The sequence below is a fragment of the Cyprinus carpio genome, chromosome B15, assembly GCF_018340385.1.
Source record: "Cyprinus carpio isolate SPL01 chromosome B15, ASM1834038v1, whole genome shotgun sequence".
Lineage (NCBI taxonomy): Eukaryota > Metazoa > Chordata > Actinopteri > Cypriniformes > Cyprinidae > Cyprinus > Cyprinus carpio.
Window position 1 is genome coordinate 19350109 of NC_056611.1, and position 25051 is coordinate 19375159.

Below are 25051 nucleotides of genomic sequence, written 5' to 3' on the forward strand. Positions count from 1 at the left end.
CCAGCTTTGGAACGAATGGCAGAATTTAGAATTTTGAACTATCCCTTTAAAGTTCATTTTTAAAAGCACTAATAATTGAATAATACTGTTAAATGTAATCTTTTACATATCTCAAAATAAATATATCCATTTTTCAAGCTGTGTAGTATAATGTGTCGTCTGAAATTCTAAATAATTTATTTAGCTATAAAAATAGTATAGAACTGTTTTGTCAGTTGGCGGCCATAGCATGAAAACAATTATCTCCTCAAAAAGTAAATATTTAATCAAAGTAAAAGCTGTCTGTATTCACTTCAGTGGTAATGATCTTTCAAAGGGCAGGACATATTATTCTTGAGCTGGCCAGCAAATTATGTCATGGTCTGTCTAGCCAGAAGGTTTAGTTTTGATTATGACTCCACCACCAATCATTAACTGTCAGTTCTGTGTGACTGCAGTAGAATATGCACACAAATTAAGGTAGACAAACAAGTACATGTGATTGAGAAAAGTGTGCAGTATGTTCACTGGACACTTTTCTGATTTGATTTTCAAATCTGATCTGTAGGGCTGAGTGTTTGCATTCTTATTTGTTTAAATCAAATATATACACTACCGTTCAAAAGGTAAGATTTAAGTTTTTTTTTTTAAGTCTTGTTCACTAAGGAAGCATTTATTTAATCAAAATACAGTGAAAACTATTAATTTCAAATAACATTTTTGTGGAAACCATGTTTTTTTTTTAAGATTCTTTAATGAATGAAAAAGTATATTATAAAATCTTCACTGTCAATTTTGATCAGTTGAATGCATCCTTGCTAAATAAAAGCATTAATTTCTTTAATTAATTTCTTCTACTGACCCCAAACTTTTAAATGGTAGTGTATGTTCAGTATAACCTATATACATATTAAAACAGGTTGAAAAAATCCCATACATTTAGACTGAAAGAAGGACTCTAGCATATCTAATGAAAATATTATAAATATAATTAATAATGTAATATAAAGAAAATAATATAGTAACACAATAGGATTTTTTTTTTTTACTTGAGCCAGTAATTAACCACCTAGCAACCACATAGCTATGCACTATCCACTCTAAACACCTTGGCACTGCTTATATCTGTAATATTTTTTCATGACATCAAATAAGTGTTTCGTCCTAAATGACAAAAACACGTAAATTTTTATATGGTTCTTATTTAAACACACAATATGTTGCATTTAAATGTGGTTTGTGTCTGATTTGCGATAACCAGATTCCATGTGGTTGTTTGCGGATTGCACAAAACCAGATGTGAGCTGGATATGCAAAACTGGCCTAATAGGGAACGAGAGAGCAACGCACGGCCATGTTAGACTTTCAGAGATGGTGCAATTCTGTCGGTGCATTCAGCAGGCTGACGGATTGGGAATGAAGTCACTTCCTGGCACTACAGTTGTCGACTGTTCCCGCTCGCTTGTTATGTTTTTCTTTCGGCTTGTTTTTTCCCACTGTTAGCCTCCCTCGCTCTCGGTTCTGTTATAGCTGGTGTGCATCAACTTAATTAAAGTGCTTGCTCAGGTGTGCTGTATCTGTCTCTCTCTGTCTCTCCCTCCAGGGGATGGCCGCTGCTGTGTCAATAGCAAAACAACAGCCATAGCAGCTGGTGCATTCACACAATGTGACTGTGTGTGTTTCGATGCATAATCACGCATTTGTTCATCTGAGTGTGTTTGTGTGTGTGTGTGTGAGTGGGTGTAAGTGCGCTTTTCTGTTTTAAGCTAAGAAGCATCACCCATAGTCATCTTTGATCAGGATTACAGACATCAGATGACAAGTGACCTGCTAGAACTTAGTACATTTGTGTATCCTACTAGTTAAAGAGCATCTCTGGTCGAGGATCGACAGCTAAAGTTGTTTCGACACCATGGATTTGTCAAACATTGGGAATCTAATGCGGAAAACGCAGGCCTCCATTCTGGAGAAGGGTTATCTCTTTAAAAATACAGATTTGGTTATAGATGTGAGTATGACTGTGTTTCTGCTGTACCAGCACACTGGGGTTTGGGTGGGGTTTTGCACTGATGGATTTGTGAGATGTGGTTAAGTGTGAAAATTGATGCTTTACAGTGTCTTGTGTGTTTTTAAAAGTGATGTAATCAAGCTAATGATGTAAAACAGCATTGTACCCTTATAAATAGTACTGTGGTGGTGCCATTAAGCAATGATGGGATCAGAAGGTAATACTGTGGTATTTGAATATAGTACTAAATGATGATCGTATTTTTAAAATTTAAAACAACTGCTTTCTATTTGAATATATTTTAAAATGTAATTTATTCATCACTTTTTTTACTGTCACTTTTGATTAGTTTATGTGTCCTCGCTGAATAAAACTCTTAATTTCTTACAAAAAAATGTTTTACTGACCCCAAACTTTTGAACTGTAGTGTATCTTGCTTTCCTAGCTGTATAGCAATTGTAAGCAAGGAAAATGGCTAAAAATTACTGTGGTATTGCTGTGGTACCTTATCAAAAAAGTCATAGTAGTACTCCCTGGTACTTTTAGAGTTTCAGAGTATTAACTGTAGCTTAAAATTGTGCTTGACACAAATCCACTGTTTTAGATCGTGGCATTTTGTTCACAATGGTATTCAGTGAGAACTCTTTCATACGAATGCTTTAAAATAAAAGCTGGGTTTCACATGAGCTGAACTCTGAGGGTGTTATGAAATGGGAGGGGTCATGATGGAGTTTATTCAAGGTTCTCTAGAGGGCCTTGACATATTGTGTGTTGCAGTGTTTATATATCACCTCGCGCTGTTCTGCGTCTGGAGGGTGGAAGTGTGATTTTTGTATCTCACTTCTGCTTCTTCTCTGTCAGGCTGTGGGCAGTGACGGAATCCGGGCCATGATGGAGAGCGCCCTGACAGCCAGGGACCGAGTGGGCGTGCAGGACTTTGTCCTGCTGGAGAACCACACCAGCGAGGTGGCATTCATTGAGAATCTCCGCAAACGCTTCAAGGAGAACCTCATTTATGTAAGAGCTGTTCTCCAAATTCTATTCACTCTTAAAGCTCAAAGCCCAGAGTATTGATCTGATCTCTGTGTGTCTGTCTTCCTCCCACAGACGTACATTGGCTCAGTGCTGGTGTCCGTGAACCCCTACAAAGAGCTGGAGATCTACTCTAAACAGCATATGGAGCGATACCGGGGCGTCAATTTCTATGAAGTCTCACCTCACATGTAAGCCATCAGCAACAAGTCATTATTACCCACAATTCTGCTGTCTTTTATTATTCAGATTAGTCCAATGAGATGGGTAATGGTTATGTTTTTTTAAATAAGGGCCCTGTCCCAAATCACACCGTAAACCCTTGCTGTCTTCCTCCGAGTCCACACTTTCCTGATCTAATGCCACTTTGACTGCCGTGTAGAAGTTTGCGCAGATCGCACCCCAGTGCGGGCTCAGCAAAAGTGTGCATCGAGGGTACAAAGGGTGCACCCTTCTGAAAGCTAAAATAACAAATAAGACACCCTATGGGCTTGTGTAGTTACCGGACACGTGCACGTGGCGGCCTTTGTAAGTCAACAAGAGCGCAAGTGCACATGAAGTCTGCCATTTGGAATGGCCAAGGACTACAACAATGGCCTGATTTGTCACACATATAAACTTGGATCCTTATGGTAGTTGTAGTCCTTATTTAGCGACAAAAGTTTTTTTCCCCCCTCTAAAAAATAGTAGCTTCAGAAGTCATATTTGAGGTAGTGGTTGTCTAAAGTTTGGCATTTTTAATCATCAGCATCGGCAAGTTATTCTGTTTTGGCCCGATGTGTCGGAAATGGGACTTTTATTTTGACAGCGCCAAGAAGGCTAGAGAGAATTGGATGTGGATGGGAGAGTTCACTGCACACTGCACATTCAACTTTTTTAAATTCTTAATATTATTGTGCTATATATAGTTTTTTTTTTTTGGGAGTGTGTTTTCCAGAATTTGAACTTTTTTTGTATCCATATTTTTTTAACACTTTTTGTTTTGTTTTTTATTTGTGAGAAATATTATATTATGATTACAGAATCAAGAAGTTCCCATCTAAAATAAATCTTTCATATTTGTTTATTCATTTTCAAATTGTTTATTTATAATTGAGTAAATATTATATAAAATAAATATAAAGTTTGCAATGTAAAGTTCACACCAAAAAAACTCCAGAGGGAACCAGTGGCTTGAAAAAACTAATTCTCTTCCACATTTTAATGTACTATGTGGAGCTTGTTTATCTTCCTTGTCTACTATCAGTGAAGAGGAAATTCCTCTGGAATGTTGAGGACTATAAACTGAAGTTCTGCTATATTCTTAACATTCATAGACTCATCTGTAAGGTTTATGTGTGTGTGGCAGCTTTCAGTTATCTGGAGGGATAAAGTGAAGTATAAAGTTATAGTTAACCTGAAGTGGACTGTACACCCGTTGTACCACTGTTTTCATCTTACACTGATAGCAGACGTGTAAAAGTGATAAAAGCGTTATCTCATACAGGCTGAAAAAACACAGACCCTCTCTGGTGTAACTGCTCTTTCCTCATGAAAATCATTTGCAACTCCATCCTCACTGAGCTTTTCCACAGTTTACACAACAATGTTACTGACACCTGAATGTCCATTTAGGCTTCTACCAAAGGAATGTGTTATTTTAATGCTACCAGAAAAAGAATTTGAAGCAACATTGCAAATACATTATAAGACCAAGAGAGATTATTAGAAATGTTAAGGGCTGCATTTTAATTAAATATATGTACTGTAATAGAAATAAAAAACTTAATAACTAAATAGAAATAATAAAATATGAAATAATAAATATTTTAAGTATTATAAATATTAATTGAATATTTTAATTGTAATTTTTTTTTATCATTGTATTTTTTATTTCATTTTGATTCAATAAATTAATCCATAATCTTAATTTATAGATATAATTTTTAATCTATAATGATATTTTTTTAATCTACCTATTATGATTGTTGTTGCTGTGTATTGCTTGTTTGTATTATTATTATTTATTATTATTTGTATATAAAATTTAAATGCAAAAATGAGCAAAAGTTCAAATACAACAATGAAGCAGCAATAATATAAATATATTGCTTTTTTATTTTATTCTGTTTTTTTGTTTATAATTAATCAGTTCTTATTATTGTATTTGGTTAAGTGAATTTAAGAAAATGGATTTAAATTAAAATGCTGAAAATGTAAATAATTTGTATTTAATTTATAGAAGTATTTAATTTTTATTTATCTACTCATTTTTTACATTTATCATTATTATTTTTGTTGTTGTTGTTGTTGTATTTTACATAATCTTTCTGTTTTGATAAAAATAATTATAATTTGTTTAAATACATAACCAAGCACTTATGATGTTGGAACTTTCCCTATACAGTTACGCTGTGGCTGATAATGCGTATCGCTCCATGCGGACTGAGAGACGGGATCAGTGCATCCTCATCTCAGGTGAGAGTGGTGCTGGCAAGACCGAAGCCTCCAAAAAAGTTTTGCAGTACTACGCCATCACCTGCCCTGCCAGTGAGCATGTGCAGACCATCAAAGATCGCCTGCTACAATCCAATCCTGTTCTGGAGGTAAACATGTACACAGCTTATCTAACCCCACGTTTCATGACATACAATTTCACTGATCTCCAGATGCCAGCGTACAGTGGTGAGATCAGTACGGGCTGTAATTGTTGCCCTGGACTGCTGTCACAGAGGAAAATTCTCAGAATGACTCTCAATGATGGCAAGTTTATTCGGAGCAGTTTGTAGTCCTGGTAAACCTCTCCAGTAATTATACGCCACTGTTATTATCTGTGCGATAAGACTGCCGCATACATGAAGGATGTCTAAAAATGGGAAGGCCAGTGGAAACAGCACAGGCGGCCGTTTTGTTTTGCAGATGTGGTGCTTCCCTGTAAACTAATCTAGTAGAGTGTGTGTATAATCACATTTGTCTAAATTAAAAAGCTTGTTTTCTCTACGCCATCCTAAATTGTAATACTCATCCATTTTCCCTTCTATCATTGTTTGTTTTTCTTCTCTCAGGCCTTTGGAAATGCAAAAACTCTACGGAATGACAATTCCAGTCGCTTTGGGAAATACATGGACATTCAGTTTGACTTCAAGGTGAGTTCACTTGTGTTATTATTGCAATATTATTGTCATTAAATGATCATCAAACAAAGCTCACGTCTCAATTGCTGTGATCCACCTTCTGTCGATACACCTTCACCCTTAAATGCTCTCCTTGGTTTGGGGATTTGGCTGCATCCACCTGCGTGTTATACGTGTTTGTGTGTCTGTGACATTATGCATGTTTGCATGCGTGTCAGAAACCCGGTATTATCCCCTTTGCTTCTCCCTTTGGGTGTCCCCGTTGGCAGGGTGCTCCCGTAGGAGGTCACATCATTAACTACCTGTTGGAGAAATCACGTGTCGTGCACCAGAGCCACGGCGAGAGGAACTTCCACATCTTTTATCAGCTTATCGAGGGAGGAGAGGATGATCTGCTGAGGAGACTGGGCCTGGAGAAGAACGCCCAGCAGTACCAGTTTCTGGTGAAGGTGAGAGACGGACCTCACACTCTTGTTATGATTACAGCAGATGTCTGAGGTCTAAAGAAAACTGTATATTTAAGAAAGAGCTGTGTTAACACACATGCTTGAGCCACACTAGGTCATGCTGGTCAAGTAGACCATTCAGTTTCTGTCGTTTCCCCCTTACTGTAAAAAAATAACTTTGCGTCTTCTACTTGTGCCTTCGTTTTTACATTTTAATCTTCTGTCTTGCAATGTGACGTTACATCTTTCAAAGTGGTTTTATATTGCGCAATTGCGACTTGATATCATTATTGCAACAATATCAATATTGTCTTTTTATATCTTTTTTGTTATTGCAACATTTTTTTCTGTTTATAATATCTCTTAATTATATCTTAATTTTTTTATCTGTTATTACTGGCACTATTTATCTCTTATTTTCAATTATTTGCAACTTTATTTCTTGCAATTGCAACTATTTCTCAAAATGTGACGATATTTCACATCATTTCCTTTTTTATTTTATTCTGGTGCAGAAATATCAATACTAAATAAAAATGTCTAATAATATTTTTCAGCTCAGTTTACCACATGCATTTATGTTGGGCTTTTGTATGAGTATTCATCATAAATGGCATCATAAATTTACCCACAAGTATGCAGGAATGTCCCTCTGTTGCTTCCTCATGCTCCCCTGGTGTTTAATAGAGGAAGTCAAGAGGAGCCCCTCCTCTCTTGGTTTCCTCTGTTGAGCTGATTGACTGTGTGTGTGCGCGTGTGTGTTTTTTTTTTTTTTTTAAGGGTAACTGTCCAAAAGTGAGCTCCATAAATGACCGCAATGACTGGAAGATAGTGAGGAAAGCCTTGAGCATCATTGGCTTCACTGATGATGAAGTGGAGGTATGACAGACAAACTGACCAATCACCCCCCCACACATACACACACACACAATCTGAAGAATGACTGAATGTTTTTTTTTTCCAAGACATAGAAAGTTCTCCCTTTTTATCTCGGCAAACAGTCCTTATTTTTGAAATCTGGTGTCAGAAATGACACACATTACCTTGTAAACTGTGATCTTTCCTCTCATTCGCACACATCCCTTTCTCTCCACAGGAGCTTTTGAACATTATTGCCAGTGTACTACACTTGGGGAATGTCCAGTACGGAGGAGAGGACAGCGGCAGTGCCTACATCACTACCGAGACACAGATTAAATACTTAGCCAGGGTAACAGGACAGTTTATTTATATCACTGGTCTGTGGCCACATGTGCATGACCTCTTTGTTTAAACCTCTAACCATGTTTCTTCTCTTGAAATTACATGGCAGGGGTTGCTTTTTTGACTTTTTGTGTGTGTGTGTTTGCGATATTGCAGTTGTTAGGTGTGGATGGCACTATTCTTAAGGAGGCTCTAACACATAAAAAGATCATTGCCAAAGGAGAAGAGGTATGTTTTCTAATTATTTAGAGTTCATTATTGCTTTTGCTAACAGACAAATATCAGTAGTAATTGCTCATACTTGGAGTTAGGGATTTTTCAAAACTTGTTTGTTGAGGGGAAGTCTGCTATTACTATTGATCACATTCATGATTTTTGGCAGTTGATAAAAAGGGTGAAAAAAATCCCATAGCTTTACAATAAATGAGGAGTCTGAGTCATAGGGAGCAGAATATCATAGAAACTTTGTTGTAGGTGTTAAATATTACATGGGGAAGCACCACTAACATTTTCTTCAAAAATGTAATGATTAATAAAGTACGAAGGATCATAAATCACAGATTCAATTCAAATCTTTTAATCAAACCCTCTGTAATAAAATAGTGCTGGTTAGCTTTAAAACCTTTTTATGAGTGTTTAGTTTGTTCTGAGTATTCAGTGTAAAAAAAGGTTGTATATGTGTGTGTGTACAGTATGTAATAATTACTATGAGTGGTTCCCATAATTCCACTGTCTGTGTTTTTGTTATAGCTGATGAGTCCTTTAAATCAAGAGCAGGCCGCTTCAGCCCGGGATGCCTTGTCTAAAGCCATATACGGTCGTACTTTTACTTGGCTGGTCAACAAAATTAATGACTCCCTGGCCTACAAGGTATGGACTTGTTCTGTGTTAAATACACTATCAGCTCCATGGCTTTGCAAATTCTCTGATAGAGGCTTGTTACTAAATGTGGGTGTTTGGCGCCCCCACATGGAGAAAGCCTAGCAGTGATGTCATCCGATTACTCTGGTTTTCCGATGACTGTTATTAGAACACATTCCCTCCATATGATCTTACAGGCTGTGTATGTTTAGTCTGAGTGGCATGCCACAGCTGTTGTTGAATATTTCTGTGCTCTTAATGTCTCACAGGATGATTCATTCAACAGTAAGAACGCCTCTGTCATTGGTCTGCTGGATATCTATGGCTTTGAGGTCTTTCAGAACAACAGGTAGAGTAAATACATAAAGTGTAATGACATTTTACAATTTAACAATATTTGTATGCTATATACTATATTTTGTCATATCGCATATATACTTTATTTTATGCTACTCTAAATATTTTAATATCAATTTAAATATTTTAGATAATTCACATTATTATTGTAATATTTGATGAATTATTTTAATATTATAATCTTAAATATTATTGTAAATATTGTTTTACATTTGATATTTTGTTTATTGTTTGTTTGTTTGTTTGTTTATTATTTGTATAGCACCTTTAAAAACAACTCATGTTGACCAAAGTGCTTTCCAATAAAACAACATATAAAACAAAATAACCAAAACAAGAACATAAAAACAACATGACATAAACAATAAACACAAGACCATCAGATACACCAACTGTCTCACACCACATGCCCGGGCAAGTAAGTGCCCTCTTAAAGGGTTAGTTCACTGAAAAATGAAAATTAGCCCATAATTTACTCACCCTCAAGTCATACTAGGTGTATATGACTTTCTTCTTTCAGACAAATCCAGTCTGAGTTATATTAAAAATTGTCTTTGATCTTTCAAGCTGTTTCATGGCAGGTGTTGCATGCATCAGTCATGTGGATGTCCGCTCAGAGCCTCCACGCACACTCTTTGATGACAATTTTTATGTCACACACACCATAGCGGACACTAGCGGACGCAGAAAGTATAACACAGGCTTAAGTGGCACATGCACAAAGCCGACCTCATACGTCATCCGCCCGGAGCTCCTTTGTTTACAACAGTGAGCGCAAGCTATATTAAAGTGATTATTACGTTTTGAATATGGATATTTTTCTTAAAAAAAGCATTGATTTGCTACAGAAGGCCTTTGTTTACCCCCCGGAGCCATGTGAAATACTTTTATTTATTTTTTTTATGGATGGGCGCTTTTTACTTAACTACTTTTGGACTGGTGCATGCAACACCCACTGAGTGCCATGAAACAGCTTGAAAGATCAAAGACAATTTTTAATATAACTCCGACTGGATTCATCTGAAAGAAGAAGTCATATTCACCTAGGATTGCTTGAGGGTGAGTAATTTATGGGCTAATCTTCATTTTTGGGTGAACTAACCCTTTAAAAGTGTTTTAAAATGACCTAGTGATGTACAAAATCTAATTTCCAGTGGCAGGTCATTCCAGAGGCGAGGTGCCGCAACCGAAAAGGCCTTTGGACTAATATTTTATTATATGAATATATATGAATATTATCATACTAATCATATTATTAATCATTATCTGAATCATATTTATGCAATATTTTCAAATAATATTTCATACATTATATAGAAAAATAAAGCCATTTATTATTTTGGTTATCTTTGAATCTGGGTAGCTTTATCTATTTATTTATTTATTGTTAACGAGTAGAATCAGACAAATTTTCAGAGATAACTCTTTCTGCCTCTCTTTGTCTGTCTGTTTAGTTTTGAGCAGTTTTGTATCAACTATTGTAATGAGAAGCTGCAGCAGCTCTTCATTGAACTGACTCTGAAGTCGGAGCAGGAGGAATATGAAGCTGAGGGAATCACGGTGAGAATTTCCTGAAACACATAACGCATATGCATACTATACACACACAGCTCAGCATATGTAACTCATGTGCAGGGTGCTGGAATGGGGTCTTACTCTCAGCTCAATGGACACATTATGGGCAAACGTGTCGTGGGCTTTATTTTCGTGCTGTTAGTATGATAATGCTGACCTCTCGCACTGCCGATAAAACATTATGACGCATAGACTGTTAAAGAAAGCCTGTTTGTGGCCTGGGTTCCCGGGTGGGCTGGGAATGCTCTTGTTATTGCATTCCTTGAATTTTATAGCAAATCTTGAATATTTTTATCTTAGTTCAAATGCAGTAATGCTCATGTTTTTGCATTCTCCAGTGGGAGCCTGTGCAATATTTTAACAACAAGATCATTTGTGATCTTGTGGAGGAGAAGTTTAAAGGAATCATTTCTATCCTGGTAAGAATGCTCTCTGTGAACTTCCATCAAAATATTAAGCATTGTTTTAAGCTGCATACATCTAAAATGATTTACCGTTCTATCTACAGGATGAAGAGTGTCTCCGGCCTGGAGATGCCAGTGACATCACCTTCCTGGAGAAGCTTGAGGACACTGTCGGTGGCCATGCACACTTCCTAACGTCAGTCACTCCACCTTCCTTTTATCATTCGATCTAATACCTACAATTATATCCAGAGCTTTTGAAAACTAATATATATATGTATACATCTGCATCTGCACTACATTACAGTCACAAGCTGGCTGATGGAAAAACCCGTAAAGTGATGGGTCGTGAGGAGTTCAGACTGATCCACTACGCAGGAGAAGTCAACTACAATGTGAACGGTCAGTTACTGAACAGAGCGCAGCAATAAAAAAATAGAGAAACAGAAAGAGAGCACGTCGTTGAACAAAAGTGGGCACTTATGCCCACAGACTTTTCCCAGACTGAGCGTTGACTGACGTCATTGTGCATTTTCCAACTTCTAGGTATTTATTACTTATATTAGTATCTCCTTTTCAGAAACCTGAAGGAGGTGAGGGAACAGGCCCAGAAAAAAAAAGATATATATATATATACAGTATATATAAATATTAGTGTTGTCAAATGAATAATCGCGATCAATCACATCCAAAATAAAAAAAATTTGTTTATATAATGTGTGTGTACTGTGTATATTTATTATATATATATACACACACATACATGTATATATTTAAGAAAAGTGTTGTGTTTACATAATATAAATATATACATGTAAATATTTTAAATATATATCCTGTGTGTGTGTGTGTATATATGTATATTTACATAATATACACAGTACACATACATATATTATGTAAGCAAAAACTTTTATTTTGAATGTGATTAATCATTTGACAGCATATAAGCCTATATATATATATATAATATACTATATATATATATCTATATATATATATAATATATATATATATATATATATATATATATATATATATGTATGTATAATGAAAAGTACACCATATCTGGGCTGAAATTTAAATTACAAAATGTGTCTCTGTTTTCAGGTCATGTGTATGTCCGAAAATAAAATCCTCACTCAATGTTTTGACCGAGAAGAACTCACAGACAAGAAACGCCCAGAGACGGTATCTATCTATCTATCTATCTATCTATCTATCTATCTATCTATCTATCTATCTATCTAGTTATAATCCAAAAAGTAATCTCTCAAGTATTATTTTTTTTTTACTTAAATACTGCTATTTCTTGAAGGTTTACTATATAGCATCAAATATTGTTGTTTTTGTTTAAACGGAACCATAAACAACAAAATTTGTTTGTGAATCAGTTCCTAGTTCATAGTGGCATTTATACATAAACCACAGTTCTTGGCGAATCTCTGCTTCCACCCACACTGTGAGGAATGCCCTGACACTGTGGTACCTCTTCACTCCATGTGACTGCGTACAATCCTGAATCCCCCCAGTCGCAGTGCCCACTCCGCAGAGCTCCATTGGTTGAGTGTGGGTGGGCTGCTGTTTAGTTGTTTGCTTGCATTGTTGACCACTGGCTTCTCCCACATTGTCACTGCCTGGCTGGACTCGCACACTGTGGCTTGTGTTCTTGCTAGTTCTCACTGGCCGTCTGTTTTTCTTGATCTCTCGTTCCGTTGGCTCGCTGCAACCAGGCAGCAACTCAGTTCAAGAACAGCCTGGCGAAGTTGATGGAAATCCTGATGTCTAAGGAACCGTCTTACGTGCGTTGCATCAAGCCTAATGATGCCAAGCAAGCAGGTTTGTGAGCAGTATTCTGTACTTGAGTTTTAGTGCCGTTCATCACTTAGAAATGATTGTTTCTCTCATTTGTGCTCATTCCTTGCACCTGTTCCCTTTCCATGGGTCAGTATTATTATGCTATTGAATAATAGTATTGTGGTAGTTTGATGCATTCTATGTTTTAGTATTATTGCCATATTCATAAAACATGGTATTTATATGGTACTCCAAGGGATGTAGAAAATAGTATATTATTATAGGACATGAGAATTATTAGTATTATGATTTATTGTACAAATTATAATTTATTGTAGAATTTTTTCATATCATTAAACATTTAACAATTATTAAACATTGATGAACCAAACTTCTATACATTTTCATTCAAAAGAAAGAAATGTATAAATGAGAAATTAGAAAATTATGAAATTGTAAAATATAATTTTCATTTCTGACTGTTAAAATGCTAAAATCTATCTATCTATCTATCTGTTTTGAGTATTTATATATATTTTGAGTTTGTGCCATTTTTTTTCTGTGTGTGATGTAATGTATTGGTTTTTTTGTTTTGAATTCATTCGTTCGTTCACTCTGATTGTTTCTTACTTCATCAGCTTCTTTGTTTTGTTTTTGTCTTTTTTTTTTGTTTGTTTTTGTTTGTTTTTTTTTTTTTTTAATATGTTATTATCATAATTAATTGTGGAATATATATTTTTTTAACATGCGTTATATTTTATGAAACCTCATTAATCTGAAATCTCTTTGTCTCTCTACAGGGCGTTTTGATGAAGTCCTCATCAGGCACCAGGTAAAATATCTTGGTCTGATGGAAAACCTAAGGGTGAGGAGAGCTGGCTTTGCATATCGCCGTCGCTACGAGACCTTCCTGCAGAGGTTGGCATCTACATGGCAGATAAATATAAAAACTAAGGCCCAGATGAACTGTTTTTAATGCTGATCTTTTGTGCAATCTTCTACAAGTTGGGTGACCAAACATACCTCATAATGGTAACCCACAAATACTCTTTTAACTTAGTTCTTGCTGGCCTGAACCAATTTAGCTGATTTAGGCTATTTTTCAGCAAGGCTCTCTCAAAAACATCTTATTTGTAAGCTCTTCACACTTTCTAATCCTCTTTTAAAAGCTCGGTACTTCCTGTGGACTTCAGTGATAATTAAGGTCAAAGGGAACAAGCAGTGTGTTGAAAACAGTGATTCATTTTTCTGCTTACAATGTGGCTGAGTTTTGTGGGTAATGCTTGTGATTTCCTGTTTCAGGTATAAATCCCTGTGTCCAAACACCTGGCCGAACTGGGATGGCCGTCTGGTTGATGGAGTTTCCACACTCGTCAAGCACCTCGGCTACAAACCTGAGGAGTACAAACTCGGCCGGTTGGTTCCACAAATAAGCATTTAAAAATGCTAACTTTTATATCAGTATTAAAAAAATCTGTATTCTTTCTCTGGTTCCAAAAAAGGCCTTTTTTTCTTTTAAAGGACCAAAATCTTCATCCGCTTCCCCAAAACCTTGTTTGCAACCGAAGATGCACTAGAAGTCAGAAAACACAGCCTTGGTATGAGCTATATTCAAAGATATATCATGTAACTCTTCACTGGATGGTCTACCTAAACTTAACCTCAACAAACTGTTGTTCATGCACAGCTACCAAACTGCAGTCATCCTGGAAAGGCTTCAGTCAAAAAACCAAATACCGTAAAATGCGTCAATCAGCTATCAAGATCCAAGCCTGGTGGAGAGGTATTCTGGCCCGCAGGGAAGCAAAGCGTAGGAGAGAGGCTGCCAACACCATCCGCAGGTCTGTGTGCATGACATGACTAGTGCAGTAGTCAGTGATGTGATTCTGGCCAGTGAGAGAGCCTGTGCCCACCTCTGTTTTTACCGTCTGTGATCACTGTTACAGGTTCATCAAAGGCTTCATCTACCGCCATCAGCCACGTTGTCCAGAGAATGAATACTTCTTGGACTACGTTCGGTACTCATTTCTAATGAAGTTGCACAGGAGCCTGCCCAAAACTGTTTTGGATAAGAGCTGGCCAACACCACCTCCAGCCCTCATTGAGGTGAGACATATCTGTCATGAATCAGTCATCAGTACAATCATCAACTACTCTAGATGTGAGCTGAGAGATTATCCCTTCCTTTCATTTACAGGCTTCAGAGCAGCTCCGCAAACTTTGCATGCAGAATATGGTGTGGAAGTACTGCAAGAATATCAACCCGGAATGGAAGCACCAGGTGTTTTTTTTTTTTTTTTTTACTTTATTTTAATTTTTTTTTTAATTTTTGTATTTTATTTTAATTAAAAAAATGTAGTAGTAGTATTTTAGTTTGTCATTTGTATTTTATATTGTATTATTTATTTGATTGTAGGGCTATTATAAATTAACCTAGAATGAAAGTACCTGTTGTTACATTTTACATGGTTAAATTTTTTTTTTTTTATTATTATAATCTATTTTAATTTATAACTTATAATTTATTATTAGTCCAATTTTGTATTTTTTTTTTTACATTTAATTATTTATTATTTATTTTGATTGTTGAGTTACTGAAAAAAACATCTTTATTATCTGTTATTGCAGTTGGAGCAGAAGATGGTCGCAAGTGAAATCTTTAAGGACAAGAAGGACAACTACCCACAAAGCGTCCCAAAACTTTTTGTGGGCACAAGACTTAGTGAGTTTTCAGCTTTCATCTCATTTTGAAGACACATTTCCTGTGTTGTACATTCTCATTTTTTTTGTCTGCGTGTGTCAAAAGATGGCGAGGACATCAACCCTAAAGTGCAACAGGCTCTGGGGAATGAGAAGATGAAGGTTGGTTGAAAAAAAGGATGACTACATCCTCTCATCGTTTTCTCCGAAAAACCAGAAATGTGTCATTTTACATGACGGAATATGTGATCTCCTACATATTACCTTATTTCTCAGTGTTTGCTCAGACAACATACAGTACTATACATGACAATGTGTGAAGCATTTATAATAATAGGCAGTATGTGAAGAAGAAAAGTTATTCTGCTAATATAATCCATCCTTCCCCACAGTATGCTGTTCCAGTGACTAAGTATGATAGAAAAGGATACAAAGCACGCAACCGACAGCTCCTGCTCATGGCGAACAGTGCCATCATTGTGGAGGAGGCCAAGCTCAAACAACGTATCGACTACAGCTCACTGAAAGGTGAGACGGAAGAGGGAGAGAGAATGGCACAGCCTAAACTGTGTTTTTACACTTAGTTTGACTAGATTATGGTGTGATTGCATTGTCACAAACTAAAAAGTGACACACTGACCACTTCTGTTTTATCTGTAGGGATTTCTGTCAGCTCTCTGAGCGACGGCATGTTTGTTCTCCATGTTGCTTGTGAAGACAATAAACAGAAAGTAAGTCTAAAGATCACTTATTTGCTTTTAATTTCATTAAGTGCTAAACCGACTGCTTTCAGAGTGAATATATGCTGTATTGGTGTCACAGGGTGATGTGGTGCTTCAGAGTGAGCATGTCATTGAGGCGTTAACCAAAGTGGCCATCTGTGCTGACAAGATGAACAGCATTAACATTAACCAGGGAAGGTGAGTTGTAGACACAAAATGATCTTTGTTTTTTTTTTAAATACTCTTGTATTTTCAAGGCAGACTTCTGTTTATGAAATTATTATACTTTTATTAATAAAAACTCTTGCTTTCTGTCTTATGAACAGTATAAAGTTCAGTGTGGCACAAGGAAAAGAAGGGATCATAGATTTTACATCTGGCTCAGAGTTGCTGATAGCCAAGGCTAAGAATGGACACCTTTCTGTGGTGAGCACTGCTGAATAAAAAACTTTTATTAAGAGTATTTCAGCGAGAAACAAAAACGATAACATTTTTTTTCATTTCTCAGACTGCCCCTCGCCTCAACTCAAGATGATGGACGAGTCCCAACCAAGCACTCCCTGCATTCTCACAGGATCCTTCAGATACGCTCCTTAGTTCATCAATCACATGACTAAAGGCGGAGCTTCTCTCTGCCAATCAGACGCCAGCCAGCTGCACCAAAGGCCTCTGCTTTAAGTTGTGAAAATCCAGCAAACTTATTTATGTTTTGGGGGATTAATACTGTTATATGAATATTATGATTTTATATGTCAAAAAGCCAAGAAATAACAACATATATGTGCATTTCCTGCACTCAGTCTTTATCTAGCTTATTTGGGAAATGTTGATTTGTTAGAGAAGGTGACCTCAGCCATGCTAACGAGGTAAATCAGGGTTCATAATGAGTAGTGGTTAGCTTCGGTTCTATTTATGTTCACCCGTGATTACTTTTACTTTTCTATGAATTCTCCAATCCAAACCTACTCGGAACCAATACACTTTTGTGTTCATAGGAAGGATATTAATTACTTTTTGCATAGAGAAGATGACTTGTTCACTTCAGCAGTTATAAACCTGTTCTACACACTATTTGTGCGACATAATTTTGCTAATAAGTTATTAATATAAGTTGATGTGTTCATGGAGGACAAACTTTTAGGGAGTGTATACCAAGTGGATTGAAGGTGCGTGTCATGTATGTAAAGCTACCGAAAGAAATCTTTAATGTTGATGGAAAGAATCCCACGCTATGTCCAGTGATAGTGTACTATGCTAGAAAACCAGCCTTGTTTTTTACATTGATTAATTCATTATACATTATACATTACCCACGTTAAGGGTTCAGTCAATATTTATTTTCTCAGATCCAAATCTGTGCCTCAAAATGTTAGAAAGTATCTTTGATAAGATAAGTGTTCCTGCAAAAATGAGAAGAAATCCAGTGATGTACAAAAGATTGATTTTTCAGAGTGGTCTTTCCTCGCTCTCAGTGGTGAATGGCTCAGGCTTTGTGATAGTGATTTTTTTTGAGTAATATTTTTATATTAACGCCATGTCCCATATTAGCACTGCTCGAAGCTCACTGCAAAGCTTGTGAGAGATGTTGCTATCCATAATAGTAGGGTAAGTTGTATGTTATCTACAAAAAATATGTAACTTGGCTTGAGGCAGGTTTTTGTATATGTAGATAATAGGTAACAAAGCACTACTAAATGTTTTAGAAACTAAAAAAGTGTAAATTTGGCATACCCTTTGCACTGTAGGATTTCAGGCACCTAAAACTCTTGATAGCACAATTGTTTGATCTCACCTTGATGTCATGTTCGTCAAAGGAGAATGTTCAGAGCAATGTTCAGATCATAGCTGGTGTCATAGTTGAGGATGCTTAAAAGAAAACACTGAAAGGAAACATGTTAATTGCTGGTGTATGCGAAAGTGCCGCATGCAATGTATTTAGAACAAATATATATTTTTGACATTTATAAAAAATAAATAAAAAATACCCCAATACTGTCCACACAAACTCTTGGCCCCCAAGTTGATATATAATTCACAACTGTGATTTTGTTTTATACTATTTGTGTAAAATACCAAAAGAAATCTGTCATTTTGAAGCAAACTGACAATGTATTTGAGCATATTAAAGCTGATTTAAAAAAAAAAAGCATTGCCTTGTCAGCTCTGTATTTTTCATAGCATGTATGGGAATGCGTATTTGTGTTTGCTTTTTTTTTATCTAGTGGTAATCTAATTTTGCATTTAATAAAGTCAATATTACTATTTGCATAGCAGTAAAAGTTGTCAAGTTTTGTATGAGTAATTTCAAAGCATTTACTCATGTAAATGTATGAGTAATGTATGAGTAATTTCAAAGCATTAGTGTTATCAGGTAAACAGAAGCCAGCCACATACAATAAATAACATTTCGGAGAAGAGCACGAGTGACTGACTTTGGGCGGAGATTATCAACTTCTTGTATTCTGCTATTGCGTAATATACTGTGTATCAGGTGACTGTCAGAGGAATACAAACGGAGTATTTCATATTTTAGACTACTGAAAAGTTTGTTTTACTATAGCGATGAATGTTTGTCTCATTAAGTAACGGCCTACAAGTAATCGACATAACATCGGATTTGTCAAGATATGAATTAATCATAAAAGGCTTACTGTATCGCACAGGGTAGTTTCACTTTCAGTAAATCAATGTGATTCTACGGAAGTGTGGGAATAATGCGCGTGACACTGTAAGTTCGTTTATTATTATTTATTAAACAATTTCGCTTTGTTTTTTTTCAATGTGCTTGTTTGGAACTGTTAATATATTCATTAGATGTAAATAAATTATATAGTAAAGTTAATGGGGGTAGGTTTTTTAGGAATTTCTGTTCGCCGGGCGTGAAGTAAGTAAACCTAACGTCACTAGCGCGAATCTTTTGTTGTCCCTGTCAGAGTTTATCATCCTGAGTACATTTTAAACATTATATGGTTTGTGATTGAAGTTTTATTCATATACATTTCAATTACGTAATCATGACGGTATTTGTTGTCGATTTACCGTCCGATACTGATCTAAAAAAAAAAAAATCAAAAAATGCTCGATGAACACACTGTTGCCATTGTCACCTCCTCAAACGCGACTTATATTTGAGCTTGTGAAAATAAATAGCCTAAATAAAAATTGTGAGCTTGTGACTTGTATGGTTTGTGAATCGTTGTTTAAAAATGCTTCTGAAATAATGAAAAAAGAATAAATATTTCAGAGTTTTGACTTTTTACTCATTTTGTTTCCTTTGGGGGCAAGGTCAGGCCTTAATTAGGGGGCCCCAAACTCCCCCATAATCAGGAACCTTTTAAAGTGATGGCTGATGAATCCTGTAGCACAGAGATTCAACAGCGTCGCGTGGAGCTGGTGGGGAACTACAGCAAACACCTGACACACCTTCTGGACTTGCTGTTTAATGTGGGGGCAGTGACCGAGGAGGACCTCAGTCTTGTTAGAGGTTCGGCTGTTCGAGGTGAGAGAGAATGTATGAGAGTTCTGCTGGATGTGCTAAATGGGAGAGGAGAAGAAGCATGCAGGGCTTTCCTCTACGTACTACCAAGTGTTCAAGATAAGACCGCCAAACTAGGACAGGCCAACAGGCAAGAGCATCTCAAAAAACACAAGGACATCTTGGCTAGACAGCATGGCCTGGTGGACTATCTCAGCATCAGAAGACATTGTTTAGGACACGATGAGACCGGGTGCTGGACTGATATCACTTTTTCAAGACAAGCTGGTTATGCATCGCCTTCTCAATGCCGACATGAGTCAGCAGGAGTTGGGGATGAGATCTGCATTTTCAAGGACGTGTATGAGAATCTGCTGTGCAGCCCAGCGAGTGGTGTGAATATGCTGTCAGGAGATGCTGGAAGTGGGAAAACCACGTTTGTGAGACGCCTGGTGCGAGAGTGGGCTGCAGAAACCAATTCATCCAAGACTGTCCTATCTCTGTCCTTTCGTGAATTGAACCTCATAACTCAAGAGCAGAGCTTGCAGGACCTGCTCTCGGATCACTACATCCATCTGAAACCTTTCCTGCCCGAGTTACTGAACTCAAACCCAGCACAGTTTTTACTCATCTTAGATGGTCTGGATGAGTTCTGCTACCCTCTTAATTTCGAACACACTCCCAAGTGTTCAGATCCTGAGCGGGTGCAGCCTATACAATCCATTGTGGTGAACTTAATCAAGGGAAATCTGCTTCCAGGAGTGTCCATTTTCCTTACTTCACGACCTCATGCGGTCACCAAGGTTCCTCCAGTTCTGGTCAGCCAGTTTTACAGTCTGCTCGGTTTCTCTGTAGCTCAACAGAAGCAGTACTTTGAGCAGAACTGCAGTTCTCCTGAGGCTGCCGAGGCAGTGTTGGCTTCGGTGTCGTCCCATAAACCCCTTCTACTCATGTGCCACATTCCTGCATTCTGTTGGATCGTGTCCACCGCCTTGCATGATGGCGGCTCCTGCCTTTTTCCTGATACTGCAGGTGCCAATTCAGGAGAAAAAGGAGCCCTTAAGGAAGCCAACCAACCAAACTCTTTATTAGGACCTTCTGAGGAGAACTCCAAACCAGTCACGATCTCTGAAATCTACTGCTGCTTTGTTAAATCCATCTTGCTATTCCACGTGCAAGGCCGTAGCGAGGGCTCCCATCTCACCAGGCTTCAGCATGCCCCTCATGTCCTTGGCGAAATGCAGCCTATACTCAAGAGCCTTGGAGCTATGGCCTTCAAAGGCCTCCTGGAGAGACGGTTCATCTTTGAAAGCTCTGATTTGAACTCTTTTAATCTGGATAGCGCCAATCTCTCACAGGTGTTTCTCTCTGAGATACTTAAAGAGGATCGAGCATCCCTCACCTTTGAAAAAGGCTTTCATTTTATCCACACCAGCATGCAGGAGTTTCTAGCTGCCCTGTACTATGTTCTCCAGTCGCTCTCAGGATCAGATCCATTTTCAGGCCTCAAACCAAGCACAGGCTGCTCTATCCAAAATGCATTAAAGCAAATGGCATCAGCCGTTAACAAATTCAACACACCGCAGCGTCTCTTCCGCAGACGCATTAAGAAAGCCCTTCGCTGTGGTGAACGACATCAGTCTGGACACATGGATCTTTTCGCCAGGTACCTTTTATAACTGTTGTCATATTAAATGCATTTCATTAGCAGGTCAATGATGTGACACTCGTTTTTTATTCAAAAATACATTAAATATGCAATTCACACATACAGTGTCTTTTTATATGCAAATCTTCAATGGAAATATCATATAATTTCAAGTTTTTATGGTATGGAAAGGCTAGTTTAGGTGTAAAATTTTGATTTACTATGACTCCATTTCATAACTGACCAGTTGTTTCCACTTATCCAGGTTTGTATGCGGCCTGCTGGTTCCCAGAACACGTCTCATCCTAAATGGATTTTTCCCTGATGGGCCCAAGATGCATCTGCTCCGTTGCCAGCCCTCTCCAGACCCGACTCCACCTTTCCTTCTCCATCTGTTACGCTCCCAACTCCAGAGCTCCACCCTCAGTCCGGAGAGGCAGGTCAATATTTACCACTGTCTATATGAGGCCCAGGACCCTGGTTTGTCACAGCGGCTACGAAGTTGGATGAAAGTTCTTTCACAGCAGCCCTTAGATCAGTCCAGTTCGGTAAACAGGGACTGGAGTGAGCTGGCTTTCCTGTTACAGCTCAGTCCAGACCTGCAGGTTTTAAATTTAGAAGCTCAAGGACTCAGTGCTGACGGACTACGCCGGCTCCTACCAGTCCTTCCACTTTTTTCAACGCTCAGGTAAATACTGTAACTGTAGGCATAATTGTTTGGAGGCAAATGTGACACACTCTATGTTAAATATTATTTTTTGTGCTTTGTGATAATTATTGTATGTTCTTTACATAAAGCCTGGGCCAGAATCCTCTTGGTTCAGAGGGAGCATCTGTGTTATCTCTTGTTCTGAGAAACCCTGATTGTCGAATTCAGAGGCTGTGGTAAGTGGGGGAAAAATTAAAAATGTAATTTAAATATAGTAATTTAAAAAACTATAAAGTAAATAAAAATATATCAAATAAATTAAAATGACATACTGTATAAAATTAAACCAAAAAAATTTAATGTATAAATAAATAAATATAAGTAGTTATGCTATAAGCTCAAATTTATTATGGCTGTGTATGTTCACTCTAGGGTGGTTGCAACAGGACTTGGCTGTGAAGGCCTGAAGATCCTTGTAGAAGCGCTGAAAGAAAATTGCACTGTGACTGATCTCAGGTGAACAATGAGAGAAAAAAAATAATTTTCCGTTAAAAATAAACATATGTTGCACTTGACTTAGTGTTTACAATATCGTTCTTTCATTAGAATGGCCATAAATAAAATAGGAGATGTTGGAGCTGGTTACCTTGCAGAATTGTTGAGGATGAATCGCACACTGACGGATATCAGGTAAAAGAGACTTATCTCCATCATTTCAATCTCTTGAATAATTTATTTATCTGAAAAGTTCACGGAATTGAAACGTTCTGCATCCTATAGACTTCGTGACAACCTAGTGACAGACAAAGGAGCAGAAGTCCTCATGGCTGCCCTGAAAGAGAACACTACATTAGAGTATCTGTGGTAAGAAACATCTAGAGCTGATTTACTATAGTTTATTTCCTCATGATTCTGTAACACAAATATATTTTCTGTTCATCGCAGGTTGTTTGACAACAAGTTTACCAAAGATGGTGTCAAGAAACTCAAAGAATTTGCAAAGACCAGACCAAACCTTGACATTAAAGCTTGCGTCTGACCCACAACCAACAAACCAGTGGAGTAGCAACTGATTAATGACAAACATTTTCATTCACACATTCACACATTTTATTCATACATTGTTTTACATATTGGTACAATTGCTATGAAATATTACTTTTAATACATATTAGACTGCTAGGTGAATAGTTCAGCCAAAAATGAAAAATAGCTGAAAATGTACTCACCCTCAGGCCATCCAGGATGTAGATGAGCTTGCTTCTTCATTAGAACAGATTTGGAAAAATTTAGCATTACATCATTTGCTCACCAACAGATCCTCTGCAGTGAATGGGTGCTGTCAGAATGTGGTAAAGAAGATGATAAAAACATCACAATAATCCACAAGTAATCCAAACAACTCCAATCCATCAATTAACATCTTCTGAAGCAAAAAGCAGCATGCTTGTAAGAAACAAATCCATCATTACGGTGTGTTTTCACTATAAACAAATAACTACTCAGGCTACTACTGCCCTCTGCTGGACATTTAAGGAGCTGTTATTTGTATGTTATATTTGTACATTAATAAGCAGCAATATTTTAGGATTTATAGACAGTTTTTCTTTAAACACTGAATTGCATTTATTTATTTCGTGCAGTAACATTTTTATTATCAAATCTTTTACAGCTTTTAGTTAACACACACACACACAATCTGATTAGACTTGGTCTTATAAGTATATGATAGACTTTGAGGGACCTAAAACGCCTTCTCAACACACACCTGTTCTTCTCGTACTTCTTTATAAATTATTGTCTTCGTTCTCTTTTCTGCTATAGTGTGTCTAACCAGTTTGACGTTTATTGCCCATTTTTGTGGGTGCTTTTACATGCAGAGCTCAGGGCTCTTAAGACGCTTCATAAACAGAAGTAAAAATGTAAGTGTAAAATACACAAATCCAGAGTATTCTTTAGTTAGTAAATGCATTTATTTTAAAGATACTATGTGAAACTGTTACTAAAATCACAGTTATGTATGTTAGAGGCACTTTTGATCGTACATAGGCTACTGGTGATCTCTAAAACCCAAAAAGATAGATAGATAGATAGATAGATAGATAGATAGATAGATAGATAGATAGGCTTGACTACTTTTTGTGCAAACTTCTGAATATGGTTTTCATTTTTTACTGTGATCCATGTCATATAATTTTTTTTTTGAAACATTGCACGCCTGTCTTCTGCATAATAGAGGTTCATGCATTGTATCATTAATTGTCATAACATCTTGAAATATGAATTGTTATAAGTATGATTGCTTAGCAATGCTTACAATGCAAAGTACAAGTGTTGTTATGCGATCATTAAAACAAGATGTATAAATAGATGTTCAATAAACATTATATGGATTCTCCAGATTCCAGTTTGCTTTGGTAATCGAGTCTGTGGTTTGTCATCACTTCAAAGTTCAAACCGTGTTGCCTCAGGAGTAATTCCATATATTGATGACTCAAAATCTTACCTTACATGTACATTCTCACGTCTGTTGTGATAAGTCTCAAGCATTGCCTCAGTTTATCGATGTGAGGGGAAAAAAGGTTATATTCAACTGATATTTAACATCATTAACCTCATAAAAAAGCCCGCTTGTGTCTGTATTTTAATGTAGTTGCCCATTAAAACCACCAGATGCCGACGTGATGTTTTGTGACTTATATCACCTCGTTCAGTTTTTAGTGCTTAGGAAGAGTACAAGAAACACAAAGTCATTTGTTCAGTTCCCCTGTATTATGATCTGTTTTTTATATTTTCTACTCGCTAGCATGTTTATACAATGTGGATTACCTTTGTTATGTAGACCACTGATAAAAGCGAGAAGTTAGAAAAGAGCTTAAATCCGATTCCCAGAGTTCATGTTGTTCCTTTTTCTTAAGAGATAAACATACTGTACATCGAGACATTAGGCGATTTAAGGTAGCCCATGCTATAATATGCTTTAGTACGTGAGCCACTCGTCCTGTGTTTTAGCAGAAGCCAAATATAATTGGTGAATATCAGTTTGGCTACTATTATGAGAAATCATGACGTGAAAACGGTT

The 25051-nt window shown here is 36.9% G+C and overlaps 2 protein-coding genes across 3 annotated transcripts in view; both read left to right on the top strand.

Annotated features, from left to right (window-relative positions):
• The window catches only part of LOC109088484 (unconventional myosin-Ic-like), a 39150-nt gene extending 21517 nt beyond the window's left edge, over positions 1–17633 (top strand). The window contains exons 3-32 of the mRNA XM_042739648.1: positions 2849–3004; positions 3095–3210; positions 5406–5604; positions 6064–6144; positions 6402–6581; positions 7359–7457; positions 7675–7788; positions 7938–8009; positions 8532–8651; positions 8912–8991; positions 10454–10559; positions 10913–10993; positions 11083–11174; positions 11286–11397; positions 11545–11571; positions 12089–12169; positions 12712–12817; positions 13576–13693; positions 14078–14191; positions 14297–14373; positions 14463–14616; positions 14722–14881; positions 14973–15056; positions 15404–15497; positions 15582–15637; positions 15868–16003; positions 16136–16206; positions 16298–16395; positions 16524–16623; positions 16706–17633. Of these exons, the coding sequence (XP_042595582.1) occupies positions 2849–3004; positions 3095–3210; positions 5406–5604; positions 6064–6144; positions 6402–6581; positions 7359–7457; positions 7675–7788; positions 7938–8009; positions 8532–8651; positions 8912–8991; positions 10454–10559; positions 10913–10993; positions 11083–11174; positions 11286–11397; positions 11545–11571; positions 12089–12169; positions 12712–12817; positions 13576–13693; positions 14078–14191; positions 14297–14373; positions 14463–14616; positions 14722–14881; positions 14973–15056; positions 15404–15497; positions 15582–15637; positions 15868–16003; positions 16136–16206; positions 16298–16395; positions 16524–16623; positions 16706–16732 (3111 nt within the window). The 3' untranslated portion in view covers positions 16733–17633. The remainder of the gene's footprint in view (positions 1–2848; positions 3005–3094; positions 3211–5405; positions 5605–6063; positions 6145–6401; positions 6582–7358; positions 7458–7674; positions 7789–7937; positions 8010–8531; positions 8652–8911; positions 8992–10453; positions 10560–10912; positions 10994–11082; positions 11175–11285; positions 11398–11544; positions 11572–12088; positions 12170–12711; positions 12818–13575; positions 13694–14077; positions 14192–14296; positions 14374–14462; positions 14617–14721; positions 14882–14972; positions 15057–15403; positions 15498–15581; positions 15638–15867; positions 16004–16135; positions 16207–16297; positions 16396–16523; positions 16624–16705) is intronic.
• An 83-nt stretch (positions 17634–17716) lies between these two features.
• Positions 17717–24390, top strand: LOC122139827 (NLR family CARD domain-containing protein 3-like). 2 transcript variants are annotated; one of them, XM_042739649.1, is made up of 8 exons: positions 17717–18925; positions 19483–21338; positions 21586–22008; positions 22119–22205; positions 22402–22485; positions 22576–22659; positions 22750–22833; positions 22915–24390. In XM_042739649.1, exons 2-8 carry the CDS (start codon positions 19540–19542, stop codon positions 23006–23008), a joined length of 2655 nt encoding a protein of 884 aa, XP_042595583.1. In that variant the 5' UTR covers positions 17717–18925; positions 19483–19539; the 3' UTR covers positions 23009–24390. The 2 variants fall into 2 exon arrangements, with proteins under 2 accessions (XP_042595583.1, XP_042595584.1); XM_042739650.1 differs by having other exon boundaries at positions 19488–21338.
• The last annotated feature ends 661 nt before the right edge of the window (positions 24391–25051 follow it).